Source organism: Salvelinus alpinus, chromosome 8, assembly GCF_045679555.1.
Source record: "Salvelinus alpinus chromosome 8, SLU_Salpinus.1, whole genome shotgun sequence".
NCBI lineage: Eukaryota > Metazoa > Chordata > Actinopteri > Salmoniformes > Salmonidae > Salvelinus > Salvelinus alpinus.
The window spans coordinates 40,975,745-40,992,836 of NC_092093.1; the positions used below are offsets into that span (position 1 = coordinate 40,975,745).

Sequence of the window (17,092 nt, forward strand, 5' to 3'; positions counted from 1 at the left end):
AAGAATTTGTTCTTAACTGACCTGCCTAGTTAAATAAAGGTTAAAGAAAAAAAAGAAAAAAATTGATACATTAAATCCATTTTGAATTCAGGCTGTAACAACAAAATGTGGAATAAGGCACTGTATGTACTGAGTGAGTACATTGAGATATAGTTGTGCATTGGGCCATATTGTAGGCGAGTGAGTATATTGAGGTGTATTTGTACCTGTGGAGTTGTTGCTGAAGTAGATGAGGTGTGGTTGTTCGGAGCCCAGCAGGTTCAGACTGCCCTCCACATTTAGAGGCCTTATCTGAGGGGGCAGGGACATGAGTTACACCAAGCCACACTACAAACGCACACATTCATGAAGGGGCATAAACGTGCGCATGATGCGTAAAAACACACACGTGCACAAAGACACGGACACTCTTCTCACTCATGGGTGCACACACTTTTTAACACCTCACCCCCTACACACACCCGAGATTAGAACACGCGTCCTCTCATACACTCACCAAGATGGGGCATCAGGCTCCCCGTTCCTGGAGAGCTACCCTCCGGCAGGTTTTCAATCCAACCCCAGTTTGTAACTAACCAGATTTAGCTTATCAACCAGCTAATTATTAGAATCAGGTGCACTAGATTAGGGTTGGAGCAAAAACCTACAAGAGGGTAGCTCTCCAGGAGTTGGAGGGGTGTGGCTGTGTACAAGTGTGTGTGTGTGTGTGTGTGTGTGTGTGTGTGTGTGTGTGTGTGTGTGTGTGTGTGTGTGTGTGTGTGTGTGTGTGTGTGAGAATGAGAGTGTCTGAGAATCTATGCATCTGCCTAAGTGAGTTTTGAATGCAAGTACCAATGTGTCTAAATATGTAACATGATCAAAGGTGTGTAGTGGATCACCTGTTCACACATTTAATTTAGCCTGCTCATGAAGATCTTACAGGCTACAACACCATATCGACACATGGCACTGAGTGTACAAAACATTAAGAACACCTTCCTAATATTGCGTTGCACCCTCCCCTTTTGCCCTCAGAACCACCTCAATTTGTCGGGGCATCGACTCTACAAGGTGTCAACAGCGTTCCACAGGGATGCTGGCCCATGTTGACTCCAGTGCTTTTCACAGAGGTGTCAAGTTGGCTGGAGGTCCTTTGGTGGTGGACCATTCAGCATGGAAAAACACAGCAGTGTTGCAGTTCTTGACACAAACCGGTGCGCCTGGCACCTACTACCATACGTCGTTCAAAGGGACTTAAATCTTTTGTCTTGCCCATTCACTGTCAATGGCACACATGTCTCAAAGCTTAAAAATCCTTCTACCCCTTCATCTACGCTGATTTATGTAGATTTAATAAGGGATCAAAGCTTTCACCTGGTTAGTCTGACATGCTTTGTACTAGAGGTCGACCGATTAATTAGAGCCGATTTCAAGTTTTCATAACAATTGGTAATCGGCATTTTTGGACACCGATTATGGCCGATTACATTGCACTCCACGAGGAGACTGCGTGGCAGGCTGACTACCTGTTACGTGAGTGCAACAAGGAGCAAAGGTAAGTTGCTAGCTAGTGGTAGGCAGCAGCAGGCTCGTAAGCATTCATTCAAACAGCACTTTCCTGCATTTGCCAGCAGCTCTTGGCTGTGCTTCAAGCATTGCGCTGTTTATGACTTCAAGCCTATCAACTCCCGAGATTAGGCTGGCAATACTATAGTGCCTATAAGAACATCCAATAGTCAAAGGTATATGAAATACAAATGGTATAGAGAGAAATAGTCCTATAATTCCTATAATAACTACAACCTAAACTTCTTACCTGGGAATATTGAACACTCATGTTAAAAGGAACCACCAGCTTTCATATGTTCTGAGCAAGGAATTTAAACGTTAGCTTTTTTACATGGCAAATATTGCACTTTTACTTTCTTCTCCAACACTTTGTTTTTGCATTATTTAAACCAAAATGAACATGTTTAATTATTTATTTGAGATTAAACTGATTTTATTGATGTATTATTTTAAGTTAAAATAAAAGTGTTAATTCAGTATTGTTGTAATTGTCATTATTACAAATATATATAAATATATATATTTTTTTAAATGTAAAAAAAGAAAAGGAATAATAAAAATAATACAAATAAATAAATCGTCCAATTAATCGGAATTTGCTTTTTTGGTCCTCCAATAAATCGGTATCGGCTTGAAAAATCACAATCGGTCGACCTCTACTTTGTACACAGTGTATACAGTCGTGGCAAAAAGTTGAGAATAACACAAACATTAATTTTCACAAAGTCTGCTGCCTCAGTGTCTTTAGATATTTTTGTCAGATGTTACTATGGAATACTGAAGTATAATTACAAGCATTTCATAAGTGTCAAAGGCTTTTATTGACAATTACACGAAGTTGATGCAAAGAGTCAATATTTGCAGTGTTGACCCTTCTTTTTCAAGACCTCTGCAATCCGCCCTGGCATGCTGTCAATTAACTTCTGGGCCACATCCTGACTGATGGCAGCCCATTCTTGCATAATCAATGCTTGGAGTTTGTAAGAATTTGTGGGGTTTTGTTTGTCCACCCACCTCTTGAGGATTGACCACAAGTTCTCAATGGGATTAAGGTCTGGGGAGTTTCCTGGCCATTGACCCAAAATATCAATGTTTTGTTCCCCGAGCCACTTAGTTATCACTTTTGCCTTCTGGCAAGGTGCTCCATCATGCTGGAAAAGGCATTGTTCGTCACCAAACTGTTCCTGGATGGTTGGGAGAAGTTGCTCTCGGAGGATGTGTTGGTACCATTCTTTATTCATGGCTGTGTTCTTAGGCAAAATTGTGAGTGAGCCCACTCCCTTGGCTGAGAAGCAACCCTACACATGAATGGTCTCAGGATGCTTTACTGTTGGCATGACACAGGACTGATGGTAGCGCTGACCTCGCCTTCTCTGGACAAACCTTTCTTCCGAATGCCCCAAACAATCGGAAAGGGGATTCATCAGAGAAAATCACTTTACCCCAATGCTCAGCAGTCCAATCCCTTTACCTTTTTCAGAATATCAGTCTGTCCCTGATGTTTTTCCTGGAGAGAAGTGGCTTCTTTGCTGCCCTTCTTGACACCAGGCCAACCTCTAAAGTTCTTCACCTCACTGTGCATGCAGATGCACTCACACCTGCCTGCTGTCATTCCCGAGCAAGCTCTGTACTGGTGGTGCCCTGATCCAGCACCTGAATCAACTTTAGGAGACAGTCCTGGCGCTTGCTGGACTTTCTTAGGCACCTTGAAGCCTTCTTCACAACAATTGAACCGCTCTCCTTGAAGTTCTTGATGATCCGAGAAACGGTTGATTTAGGTGCAATCTTACTGGCAGCAATATCCTTGCCTGTGAAGCCCTTTTTGTGCAAAGCAATGATGACGGCACGTGTTTCCTTCCAGGTAATCATGTTTGACAGAGGAAGAACAATGATTCCAAGCACCACCCTCCTTTTGAAGCTTCCAGTCTGTTAATCGAACTCAATCAGCATGACAGAGTGATCTCCAGCCTTGTCCTTGTTAACACCAGAGAATCACTGACATGATGTCAGCTGGTCCTTTTGTGGCAGGGCTGAAATGCAGTGGAAATGTTTTTTGGGGATTCAGTTTATTTGCATGGCAAAAAGAAACTTTGCAATTAATTTCAATTCATCTGATCACTCTTCATAACATTCTGGAGTATATGCAAATTGCCATCATAAACTGAGGCAGCAGACTTTGTGAAAATTAATATTTGTGTCATTCTCAAAACTTTTGGCCATGACTGTACAAGCAGACACTGGTGACAGATTTATTTTAACGTCATTGGTGCATTTACACCCCACGTCCATGCAGGGGCACTCTTGTGTACTTTCAACAGGCAGTCATGCAGTGGAGGGACACAAAGGCAACAATGTAATTTCACAATACATCTAGTGACATGCACAAGAAAATGCAGACCTCACTTCTGCATGCATGCAAGGCAGAAAATAATTTGCCACTACTCAAAATAATTCCAACACATGAAATAGAGCATTATGTTCAACCAGAACCATTGTTCTACATGGGCAAGGTAATGCCATTGACTCAAATTCAATAGATAAGAGTGAACTAGGTCCAGTAGAGCCCTATAAAATCCAGATTTTTGTCTGATTCCATTATGTTTTCTCCCAAATTCAGTTTTCTTCGTTTTGTTTTTTCAGGTTTCCGTTTATCATTATCGCTAACAGCTACACAGCGTAGAATAGACATACCGCACACAACACACACAGATGGACATTCCAGACTGTTGTACGGGGCAGCGCTGTTCTTTTGCCTGATGACTCACCCTGAATTTAATTTATCTGAATTTAATTTATCGATCGCTACATACATTTAGTCTGAAACTGCAATCCTACAAGTAATTTGTGTGATTTCAAAATGAGGGGCGTTGTACAAAAATGAATCAGCGATTGGATCGTCTCTAACAAATCTAACCAATCAGAGTATCAAAGTTAATAACGCCATCATGTAAGCCTGTTCAGGCCTAACCCATCGGTTTCTAGGACAAACCGGAACGTTGAGAATGTGTTTGCAATCTAGAAATCATTGGGGAGGGAGGCAAATCCAGACTCATCAGTTGGCAGGAGCGATATGGATGGGTAGCCATGGAAAGCAGCTCTTACCTTCCTCAGTGAAATGGTCTGGACCCACTCGGTGGTGTGGATGTCAAACACATCCACTCCGTACTCGCTGTACACCGTCAGGTAAGACGAGTTGGAGCCTGGAGGACCCACAGGAGACACACGCTGAGCAAAAACAGAGGCCTTTCATCTATTTGTAGGATCCAATATACCAAATCATTTTCATGTTTCAATAATATAAAGTTTTTGTCTTTTAGTGCCCCTTCGGATAAGCTAATAATTTCTGGTGTCATGCATTCAGGCATTCTACATAGGCTGTTACAAGGTGTCTCTATCACTATTATCTGGAGCCGACATTGTTGCTGAGCCCTATTATTACATGTCATTCTGCATTTCTTTAAAAAAATATATACAGTGGGGAGAACAAGTATTTGATACACTGACAATTTTGCAGGTTTTCCTACTTACAAAGCATGTAGAGGTCTGTAATTTTTATCATAGGTACACTTCAACTGTGAGAGAAGGAATCTAAAACAAAAATCCAGAAAATCACATTGTATGATTTTTAAGTAATTAATTTGCATTTTATTGCATGACATAAGTATTTGATACATCAGAAAAGCAGAACTGAATATTTGGTACAGAAACCTTAGTTTGCAATTACAGAGATCATACGTTTCCTGTAGTTCTTGACCAGGTTTGCACACACTGCAGCAGGGATTTTGGCCCACTCCTCCATACAGACCTTCTCCAGATCCTTCAGGTTTCGGGGCTGTCGCTGGGCAATACGGACTTTCGGCTCCCTCCAAAGATTTTCTATTGGGTTCAGGTCTGGAGACTGGCTAGGCCACTCCAGGACCTTGAGATGCTTCTTACGGAGCCACTCCTTAGTTGCCCTGGCTGTGTGTTTCGGGTCGTTGTCATGCTGGAAGACCCAGCCACGACCCATCTTCAATGCTCTTACTGAGGGAAGGAGGTTGTTGGTCAAGATCTCGCGATACATGGCCCCATCCATCCTCCCCTCAATACGGTGCAGTCGTCCTGTCCCCTTTGCAGAAAAGCATCCCCAAAGAATGATGTTTCCACCTCCATGCTTCACGGTTGGGATGGTGTTCTTGGGGTTGTACTCATCCTTCTATTCCTCCAAACACGGCGAGTGGAGTTTAGAGCAAAAAGCTCTATTTTTGTCTCATCAGACCACATGACCTTCTCCCATTCCTCCTCTGGATCATCCAGATGGTCATTGGCAAACTTCAGACGGGCCTGGACATGCGCTGGCTTGAGCAGGGGGACCTTGCGTGCGCTGCAGGATTTTAATCCATGACGGCGTAGTGTGTTACTAATGGTTTTCTTTGAGACTGTGGTCCCAGCTCTCTTCAGGTCATTGACCAGGTCCTGCCGTGTAGTTCTGGGCTGATCCCTCACATTCCTCATGATCATTGATGCCCCACGAGGTGAGATCTTGCATGGAGCCCCAGACCGAGGGTGATTGACCGTCATCTTGAACTTCTTCCATTTTCTAATAATTGTGCCAACAGTTGTTGCCTTCTCACCAAGCTGCTTGGCTATTGTCCTGTAGCCCATCCCAGCCTTGTACAGGTCTACAATTTATCCCTGATGTCCTTACACAGCTCTCTGGTCTTGGCCATTGTGGAGAGGTTGGAGTCTGTTTGATTGAGTGTGTGGACAGGTGTCTTTTATACAGGTAACGAGTTCAAACAGGTGCAGTTAATACAGGTAATGAGTGGAGAACAGGAGGGCTTCTTAAAGAAAAACTAACAGGTCTGTGAGAGCCGGAATTCTTACTGGTTGGTAGGTGATCAAATACTTATGTCATGCAATAAAATGCAAATTAATTACTTAAAAATCATACAATGTGATTTTCTGGATTTTTGTTTTAGATTCCGTCTCTCACAGTTGAAGTGTACCTATGATAAAAATGACAGACCTCTACATGCTTTGTAAGTAGGAAAACCTGCAAAATCGGCAGTGTATCAAATACTTGTTCTCCCCACTGTATACACAGATATATACTCCTCGTGGAGTGCAATGTAATCGGCCATAATCGGTGTCTAAAGGTATTGGAACAGTGACACATTGTTGTTTTTTAGCTCTGTACTCCAGCACTTTGTATTTGAAATGATACAATGACTAGGAGGTTACAGAGCAGACTGAGCTTTAAATTGAGGGTAATTTCTTCTATATTGTGGAAAAACTACTTTAATACACAAACAGTACCAGTCATAAGTTTGGACACACCTACTCAGTCAAGAGTTATTCTTTATTTGTGCTATTTTCTACATTGTAGAATAATAGTGAAGACATCAAAACTATGAAATAACACATATGGAATCATGTAGTAACCAAAAAAGTGTTAAACAAATCAAAATATATTTTAGATTTGAGAATCTTCAAAGTAGCCACCATTTGCCTTGATGACAGCTTTGTACACTAAGCATTCTCTCAACCAGCTTCATGAGGTAGTCACCTGGAATCCATTTCAATTAACAGGTGTGCCTTGTTAAAAGTTAATTTGGGGAATTTCTTTACTTCTTAATGTGTTTGAGCCAATCAGTTGTGTTGTGACAAGGTAGGGGTGGTATACAGAAGATAGCCCTATTTGGTAAAAGACCAAGTCCTTATTATGGCAAGAACAGCTCAAATAAGCAAAGAGAAACAACAGTCCATCATTACTTTAAGACATGAAGGTCAGTCAATGTGGAAAATTTCAAGAACTTTGAAAGTGCAGTTGCGAAAAACATCAAGCGCAATGATGAAACTGGCTCTCATGAGGACCGCCACAGGAAAGGAAGACCCAGAGTTACCTCTGCTGCAGAGTATACGTTCATTAGAGTTACCAGCCTCAGAAATTGCAGACCAAATAAATGCTTCACAGAGTTCAAGAAACAGACACATCTCAACATCAACTGCCTTTCATGGTCGAATTGCTGCAAAGAAACCACTACTAAAGGACACCAATAATAACAAGAGGACTTGCTTGGGCCAAGAAACACAAGCAATGAACATTAGACCAGTGGAAATTTGTCCTTTGGTCTAATGAGTCCAAGTTTTATATTTTTGGTTACAACTGCCACGTCTTGGTGAGACGCAGAGTAGGTGAACGGATGATCTCTGCATGTGTGGTTCCCACTGTGAAGCATGGAGGATGTGGTGTGATGGTGCTTTGCTGGTGACACTGTCTGTGATTTATTTAGAATTCAAGGCACACTTAACCAGCATGGTTACCACAGCATTCTGCAGCGATACGCCATCCCATCTGGTTTGCGCTTAGTGGGACTATCATTTGTTTTTCAACAGGACAATGACCCAACAGACCTCCAGGCTGTGTAAGGTCTATTTGACCAGGAAGGAGAGTGATGGAGTGCTGCATCAGATGACCTGGCCTCCACAATCACCCGACCTCAACCCAATTGAGATGGTTTGGGATGAGTTGGACCGCAGAGTGAAGGAAAAGCAGCCAACAAGTGCTCAGCATATGTGTGAACTCATTCAAGACTGTTGGAAAAGCATTCCAGGTGAAACTGGTTGAGAGAATTCCGAGTGTGTGAAAAGCTGTCATCAAGGCAAAGGGTGGTTACTTGGAAGAATCTCAAATATAAAATATATTTAGATTTAACACTTTTTTGGTTACTACATGATTCCATATGTGTTATTTTATCGTTTTGATGTCTTCACTATTATTCTACATTGTAAAAAAATAAAAAATAACCTGTAACGAGTAGGTGTGTCCAAACTTTTGACTGGTACTGTAAGTGAATTTATCCCAATACTTTTGTTCCCCTAAAATGGGGGTATTATGTTCTAAAAGTGCTAAACGGTTCACCCTCAAATTAAAGCTGACAGTCTCCATTTTAACTTCAGTCATTGTATCATTTTAAATCCAAAGTGTTGGAGTACAGAGACAAAACAACATCGTTGTCACTGTCACAATAGATTTGGAGCTCACTGTATATTTTAAGATGGTTTCTGATTTTATAGAACAGATAGAAGATGACAGTGGGGAAGGACAGGGTGAAGTTGTGTCAAAGAGCAGTAGGCCGGATTCAAACTTGTGCCAAAACCGTAGATGTGTGTGCCAGATGCTGCAGCATTACCGTTAGACCAGCAAGGCCACTGCATTTCTTCTCCAAACCTAGCCTAACCCAACTTAACCACTTAAAATAAAACAAAACCGTTACGTACTACAGGCTAGCGGCGTGGCAGGCCACATCAGTTCCTGGGCCCTGCTCCTCCTTCCTGTGGGGTCCACATAGATGCCTAGCTGGCTGAAGCAGAGCAGCAGCTCGGCCGTGCCCACCTCCAGGGCGTGCAGTGCGTCCAGGGGCTGCTGGGCCAGGAAGGCCAGCGACGGGTCCCCGGGGCTCACCAGGCTTACGGGCGATGACTCACCCTGGAGGGCCAGCAGGGCGAAGCCCGAGGGGTAGCCCACGCACAGGCGCTCGCGCACCATGCCCAGCCACTGGGCCACCCCCGGGGCCTGCACCTCCCACAGCTTGCGGTGGTGCGGCTTGGCCCAGGTGATCTCATAGCACAGCACCTGGTAGAGGTGGAGGGGGGGACATTTTGCCATACATTCAGGCAAAGCAGCAGATGTAAAGGACCTTTCATGTCACCTTTGAAGTAGCTAGTATGAGTTCGCTTATGAACGATATGCAAAGCATCGATGCAGTTCTTATGAAGACTTCATGGATGCTACCTTTATATGTTGTTGTTTGTTTTGAAGTGGGGAAGATAGATGTATCTTATGACTTTCCCACCCTATTTCTTATAAAAGTAACATAACTTCACCTTCACATGTAATTTGAACTATTTTGTATTGAAACTCTTTTATTAACTAACTTTGTTTTACTTTAGTCACTAAATTTGCCTGCAGGTGTAAATAAATAAATAAATAAAATACTGACCTGGCGCTTGATGGCGGCCAGCAGGCAGGCGGGTCCCCCGGGACGCAGCACGCCGGTGGTCAGCGCCTGGCAGCCCTTGGTCTCCGTCAACTTGATGTCAAAGGCCGACTCAGCCCCCTCCAGCGCCCCCCAGGGGTGCAGGTGCACGTGGCGGTTGCGTCCGCACAGCAGGGCCACCATCTTCTCTTTTGGGATCAACTCGATCTGGTGCACCTTCTTGCAGTCAGCCGCCCGGACGATCACTGGAGGAGGGAGAGAGGCGGGAGTCATCAACAGGGGAGTCTGTAGGGCAGGGCTCCCCAACTGGCGGCCCGTGAGCCAAATTCTCAGCCAGGGTTCATTTGCATCTCACAAATGCTCTATAGAGGAGATCATCAGGATACCAAATGCTCCAGGATCATACAGGGATATGTGAGAGCGCCCGTAGAGGCTCAGATGATACGGAACACAATTGCAAATAATTTGTAGACTGCAAATTGACTGCAAGAAGCCCAAACAGATAGAATATTTGACTTAACACAATCATTTCAAACCCTTCTGTCTATTATGTATGGGAATACGAATACTTTGGAACAGATTTCCAAAATGAAAATCACTTGAAGCTGATGATTGTATTTGGCCCCTCAAGTTTTCTGAGCAATTGTTGGACATAAGACTATAAAAACATCATCAAATCAGCTCCAAGTAATTTTAATTTTGGAAATCTGTTCCAAAGTATTCGTATTCCCACACATAATAGACAGAAGGGTTTGAAATGATTGTGCTCGTCAAATATTATATCTGTTTGGGCTTCTTGCAGTCCACAAATTATTTGTAATTGTGTTCCGTATCATTTGAGCCTCTATGGGCGATCTCACATATCCCATTAACAACTTATTTGGAAAGTCCATCCGTAACATTTCAACTAACTAGCTACTGACCCTAACCCTCGCTCTAAACTTAACCCGTACATTTATTCTAACCTTAACCTTAGCAAGCAGTTGCTTATCAACAGATTTGTTGATAGTATGACCATCTGTAGAGCATCATGTGATCATAGAAGTCTAAAAAGTATTGAGCTGCACGAAGGAGTCTGCATGTTGCTGTGCACAAAACCAGTTATGTTCATATGATATCATCTGAGCATCTATGGGAGCTCTCACATATCCCTGTTTGATCCAGATAATGGAGCTGATGATCTGCACATGAACTCGGGTAGAAACAAATCCTGTGGTGGGTCCAAGATCCAGGACCACAGTACCAGGTATAGTGACGTGCCAGTACGAGTTGAGTGGAACTTTTTTGCCCTTTGTAAACAAGCTAGCTTGCTACTGTCATGCAGAATGAGCGTCTAGGCAAATTGCAACATGAAACAGTGATTTTCAGGTCTTGTGAAAGCACAACGTATATGGTCGAACTTTCACAACCGCTCCAGGAATCCGTGCCGTGGTATCGGTTGCCAAACTGATAACGCCCAGGAAACCGTACCGTGGTATCGAATGTCAAACTGTGAAAACGTCCAGGAAACTGTACCGTGGTATCGAATGTCAAACTGTGAAAACGCCCAGGAAACCGTACCGTGGTTTCGGATGTCAAACTGTGAAAATGCCCAGGAAACCGTACCATGGTATCGGATGTCAAACTGTGAAAACGCCCAAGAAACCGTACCATGGCATCGAACGTCAAACTGTGAAAACACCCAGGAAACCGTACCGTGGTATCGAACGTCAAACTGTGAAAACACCCAGGAAACCGTACCGTGGTATCGAATGTCAAACGGTGAAAACGGCCAGGAAACCGTACCGTGGTATCGAATGTCAAACTGTGAAAACGGCCAGGAAACCGTACCGTGGTATCGAATGTCAAACTGTGAAAACGGCCAGGAAACCGTACCATGGTATCGGATGTCATATGTGAAAACGGCCAGGAAACCGTACCGTGGTATCGAATGTCAAACGGTGAAAACGGCCAGGAAACCGTACCGTGGTATCGAATGTCAAACTGTGAAAACGGCCAGGAAACCGTACCATGGTATCGGATGTCATATGTGAAAACGGCCAGGAAACCGTACCGTGGTATCGAATGTCAAACTGTGAAAACGCCCAGGAAACCGTACCGTGGCATCGAATGTCAAACTGTGAAAATGCCCAGGAAACCGTACCATGGTATGGAATGTCAAACTGTGAAAACGGCCAGGAAACCGTACCGTGGTATCGGATGTCATATGTGAAAACGGCCTTTGGGTATGACCTGATGTCGGGAAAAGTATATTCTTACCATCTCTGGTGACCTCCACTACAAACAGGCCTTCCTCTGTGCCCAGGGCGATACGCTCTCGATCTGCAGAGAGAAGAGCAGTCAACAGTCAGTCACACTTTCTCTGACAGTCACACATTCTCTGCATATACCTCTCTCTCCCTCGCTCTCTCTTTCTCTTTCCCCCCTCTCCATTTTTCCCGCCCACATTCTGGAACTAAATTATCAATACATACCTTACATTTGTTACGATGAAAAGCGCATAAACAAAACCCACAAGAGATTGAACAAATATTTAACCCTTGAATATAGTTGTTTTACCTGTTCCAGCTACTAAACTGTGTAAAAGCTGTAATCAGAAAAAAAGATTTACACAAATGTTTTGCTGGTCACGAATGATGAATGAGGCCCACTGTCCCTTACTCACTGATCATGGAGAGTGTGGTCTTGACGGCAGACAGAGACGAGTCGTATGCCTCGCACACCCACACAAAGACACACAGCGCAGTTGTGTTGGTGAGACGTAAATGTCACATACAGTCTCCCCATTTCCTCCAACTCACCGACGATGGCGGCGGAGAGCATGGTCTTGATGGCGGGCAGTGACGAGTCGTAGGCCTCGTGCATGACGTGTACCACGCAGTTCCTGAGGCGGTTCTTGGCCAGGATGCTCTGAAGGCCCTCCAGGATGCCAACCCACTTCCTCTTCTCCGCCTCGCTCTCCGCCAGCACCAGTAGGGAGGCGGCGCACACTGGCGAGCTCAGCAGGGATGATGTCACCTGGGACAGAGGCAAGGGTTAATAATAACAGGAAGTGTCTTTGGGTCCTTCAATGGTGCATTTCCATACAGGATTGACCCCAGTGTTTTACCCAAAAGGCTCAGACTTTTCTGTTTCCATCTACGCGGGCCGGCACCCGTTGTTTCACTGGGCCATGGCTCCGGAAAACCTGCTTTCACCTGGGGCAAAAGCCAGGTCACTGGTACTTTTCAGCTGGCATTTACAAAACAATGGCCAACTTCGAACTTTAACACCTTCTCACAAAGCAACAGTCTTGATGATGCAGAGGTTGCTGATTCTGCTCTCCCAAAGTTCAGTGTCACACTCCTAATGGACCCAATTACACTACAGTTACCATTAACAAAGACGGGCCACACGCTGGTGCGGGGGTAAAGTCTCCATGGAAACGCAGCAGGAAAAGCGCTATATAAAACCCACGTTTAATTATTCTTATTTCAATTTCGCTTGCGTTGACTTTTTCGACATATGAAACATCCCAGATTAACAGTAGATTAGAATAAAATGATAGAGTAAACAATATAATAACACTCACAAAAAGGGTCATGTGTTATGACACACTTATCATGCGTATGATTCAATACAACGCTCCATAGTAACTCAGAGTTATAAAATTCTTCAGAAAGTGGTACAATAATGACTTTACTTAGAGATTGTTTATTGGGTTTTCTCCAACAGGAAACATCATCCCATAGTCGGAATATATTATAAAAAGGGTCCATATAATAACTTTAGACATATGGCATTTTTCATGCTGCAGTTCGAAGCTTACCCTGAATATGCAGGGGATATCTTTGCGGGTGGCGTGGATGACGTCTGAGGCCATAACGGAGCTGACGGAAAAATCCTCACCCCTGTGGACATACACCGAACATAGTGTTACAAACACATACACGCCCCACACACACACACACACACACACACACACAGAGATCCTACCTGAGGTCCAGGACCTGACTGGTCGCCACGCCCGGCTGGGTGGACTTGCCCTCAGGCACCTCGTACAGGAAGAGTTTACAGTCACACACCACAGCGTACGCCCGTTGCCAGCCCTTCTTCACCCCCGTGGGCTTGGGGATCTGACGGAGAGGGGAGCGGCAACCGTTCAATTGAGGGCTGTGTATGTTGTTCATTTCCAAAACACGCTACAGTTCCTATCTTGTTAAGCTGAACAGAATTTTAGATGTTTTGGTCGGTAACTCCCAGTGACACAACGACTAGGTTCCAGTTGAACACCGTTCACTTCACAGTATCTCCACGGTACATCGGTACCATTACGCTCAGGGCCGGGCCAACAACAAGGGCAACGTCTGCACAGGCGCACTAATAACAGAGTGATAGCACCGTAATAACAGAAGTATAGGAATACTTAAAACATGAACTTAACATGAATTACATCAGATACAACATCCAAACATGATATTAGTGAATTATCAAGTAACTGAATTACGCATGACGCTCTGAAACTTCAAGGCCAAGACAATGACTTAACCACAGAATTATATTGACTTGAATGGGAAAAAGCCTCTGAATGCACACTCATGGGTACACGCAACATGCAGCCAGAATGCATGTTCTAGTCATTCTATTTCTATGTTCATAACCTTTCACTGGGTGCTCACCCTGACAAAGCCCTTGTAGGCGGTGCCGATGCCCCTCTGTACGTCGATGCCCAACGGCCTCTTGGCCTGCTCGGGGGGGATGGGGCACACCAGGGGGGCGTTGTCCTTACAGGACACGTGGCAGACGAAGGAGCACACTGGCGAGAGCGAGGGAGAGAGAGAGAGAGTATTAGTTTACAAGGACACATGCAGTACAATGGCGAGCTGCAGTATCAGATCTGCTGTTTATTTAAAATGTCTTTGTTTACTCAGAGAGTGTGTGTGTTTTTGCCGGAAAACAAATGCCACCCATAGTTTCCTCAGTCCCCCAACTCACCGACAACGGCGGCGGAGAGCGTGGTCGTTCGTGTGTATGAAACCTACCTTCGCAGGCGTAGCCCTGGCGGATGAGGCCCACCATCAAGGAGCTGCAGTGGGTGCACTGGGTGGGGCTGGAGAAGGTCTTGATGCTCAGCTGGTGAGCTTTGGGCTGCGGGCACACGCACGCAAACACACACAAGAAGAGAGAGAGATAAGAACACAGAACACATAGCCAAGCATTACAGACTACCTGACAGCGTGTGTGTGTGGCCAGGCGGTACCTTTGGTGCGGTCAGCAGCGATGTCTGATAGACAGGGGACGGGGCGGCAGGGGCAGCAGCTGGGGGCTTGCGGACTGGCTCCTGTGGAAGAGAGAGGGGTCAAAGTTCACAGGTCAGACTGGAAAAAGGATAGAGCTGAGTCGTGTTCATAAGGCACCAAATGGAAGATAATTTACTGAAACAGGGAGGGACTACATTGAGTTGCCCAATAAGAAACACATTTTTTTTTTCTTCCCCCGTTGCAAGACCTTTTCCCTTGCACACCCTAATGAAAAGAACTCTGGTTCTATACTGTGAAACTGAACTACGCTTTACTGGGATAAGATAGTCGTTCAATGAGCTACATTCAGGATTAAGGTCAAATGTTAATTCTAGAATTTTATTTAATTAATTGACTGGAAAAATGACTGATTGGAAAAATCCCTGCATTTGACCTAATTTCCTACTTTGAAAATGAGTTAAAACACACCTAAACCCTGATAAAATGAACAATAGGCATTGTGAGTCATAGCACACCGTAAAAGCTTAAATTGTACAATGGTGACTGGCGAACTGGAATGACACACAGGGAGCGTCTGAAGCAAGGATGTCTGGGAGGAATGTGCGCCGGGACGGAAGTGTGTGTGAGAGACAGGACACTCACATCCTGTTCGGACGCCACAGAGATTGACGAGGAGAGGACGTCGGACTTCTGGGGCGCGGCGTCAATTTCGCTGACAGAGCTGCTCTGGAGGAGGGAGAGGAATGACAGGACAAGTAAGTGTGTGTGTCTGTGTACTGGGCGGGTGGTACTAATTTCCAGGGTCTCAATGCCTGTGTTGTGTCCAGATGTGTTCCTCTCCTCAAATACTTGTGTTTCCCATGTACTAACTAGTGTTTTGATAAATGAGTATCAGTATCTGAGGCGAGGAACACATCTCAACAACACCTGCACCAACTCACACACGTAAGAACTGCCAACGCTAATAGTATTTGACCCATCATGAAGGCATACTAGGGACATGTACGGAGTTGATGTGGTTTTGTGAATAAAAGTAAAATACATCAGCCCATATTTACAATGCCTTCAGAAAATATTCACACCTCTTGACTTATTCCACATTTTGTTGTGTTACAGCCTGAATTCAAAATGTATTAAATTGCTTTTTTGTCACATCTACACACACACAAAAACCCATAATGACAAAGTGAAAACTTGTTTTAAGAACTTTTTGCTAATGTATTTCAAATTAAAATCGAGAATTTTTTTATTTACCTAAGTATTTACACCCCTGAGTCAATACACCTTTGGCAGTGATTACAGCTGTGACTATTTCTGGGTAATTCTCCAAGAGCTTTGTACACCTGAATGGTACAATATTTGAACATTATTATTTACTAAATTCTTCAAGCTCTGAAGTTGGTTGTTAATCATTGCTAGACAGCCATTTTCAAGTCTTGCCATAGATTTTCCAGCTGATTTAAGTCTAAACTGTAACTAGGCTACTCAGGGACATTTAATGTCGTCTTGGTAAGCAACTCCAGTGTATATTTGACCTTGTGTCTATTCTGTTTCTTTTTATCAAAAAAAAAGTCCTTGCCAATGACAAGAATACCCATAACATGATGCAGCCACCACCATGCTTGAAAATATGAAGAGTGGTACTCAGTGACATAATCCTTCGTACTCAGGACAAAGTACATTTCTTTGCCACATTTTCTGTTGTTGCAGTTTTACTTTAGTGGCTTATTTTTATTTAACTAGGCAAGTCAGTTAAGAACAAATTCTTATTTTACAATGACGGCCTACCCCGGCCACATCCTCACCCTAACCAGACGACGCTGGGCCAATTGTGTGCCGCCCTATGGGACCCGATCATGGCCGGTTGTGATATAGCCCGGGATCGAACCACGGTCTGTAGTGATGCCTTTAGCACTGAGAAGCAGTGCCTTAGACCGCTGCGCCACTCGGGATTCCTTGAAAACATCTTTATTGCAAACAGGATGAGTGTTTTGGAATATTTGTATTCTTTACAGGCTTTTCCCCCTCTGTCATTTCTGTTGGTATTGTGGAATAACTACAATGCTGTTGTGGATCTATCCTCAGTTTTCTCCCATCGCAGCCATTAAAAGTCACAATTGACCTTCGGTTGAAATCCCTGAGTGCTTTCCTTCCTCTCTGGCAACTGAGTTAGGAAGGACATCTGTATCTTTGTTGTGACTGGGTGTATTGATACACCAAATAAAGTGTAATTAATAACTTCACCATGCCCAAAGGGTTATTAAATGTCTGCTTTTTATTTTATTTTTTACCCATCTACCAATAGGTGCCCTCCTTTGTGAG

General features: G+C 44.0%; 1 protein-coding gene across 5 annotated transcripts in view; it reads right to left on the minus strand.

Annotated features, from left to right (window-relative positions):
* Window positions 1–17,092, minus strand: part of LOC139583136 (serine/threonine-protein kinase MRCK beta-like) — a 129,340-nt gene that overhangs the window by 16,222 nt on the left and 96,026 nt on the right. For all 5 annotated transcript variants that reach the window (XM_071413919.1, XM_071413920.1, XM_071413917.1 and 2 more), the window contains 12 exons: window positions 15,413–15,496; window positions 14,770–14,850; window positions 14,552–14,657; window positions 14,189–14,325; window positions 13,506–13,645; window positions 13,339–13,420; window positions 12,332–12,548; window positions 11,790–11,852; window positions 9,534–9,775; window positions 8,812–9,166; window positions 4,651–4,748; window positions 207–291 (listed from right to left, as the gene is read on the minus strand). In XM_071413919.1, the coding sequence (XP_071270020.1) occupies window positions 207–291; window positions 4,651–4,748; window positions 8,812–9,166; window positions 9,534–9,775; window positions 11,790–11,852; window positions 12,332–12,548; window positions 13,339–13,420; window positions 13,506–13,645; window positions 14,189–14,325; window positions 14,552–14,657; window positions 14,770–14,850; window positions 15,413–15,496 (1,690 nt within the window). The remainder of the gene's footprint in view (window positions 1–206; window positions 292–4,650; window positions 4,749–8,811; window positions 9,167–9,533; window positions 9,776–11,789; window positions 11,853–12,331; window positions 12,549–13,338; window positions 13,421–13,505; window positions 13,646–14,188; window positions 14,326–14,551; window positions 14,658–14,769; window positions 14,851–15,412; window positions 15,497–17,092) is intronic.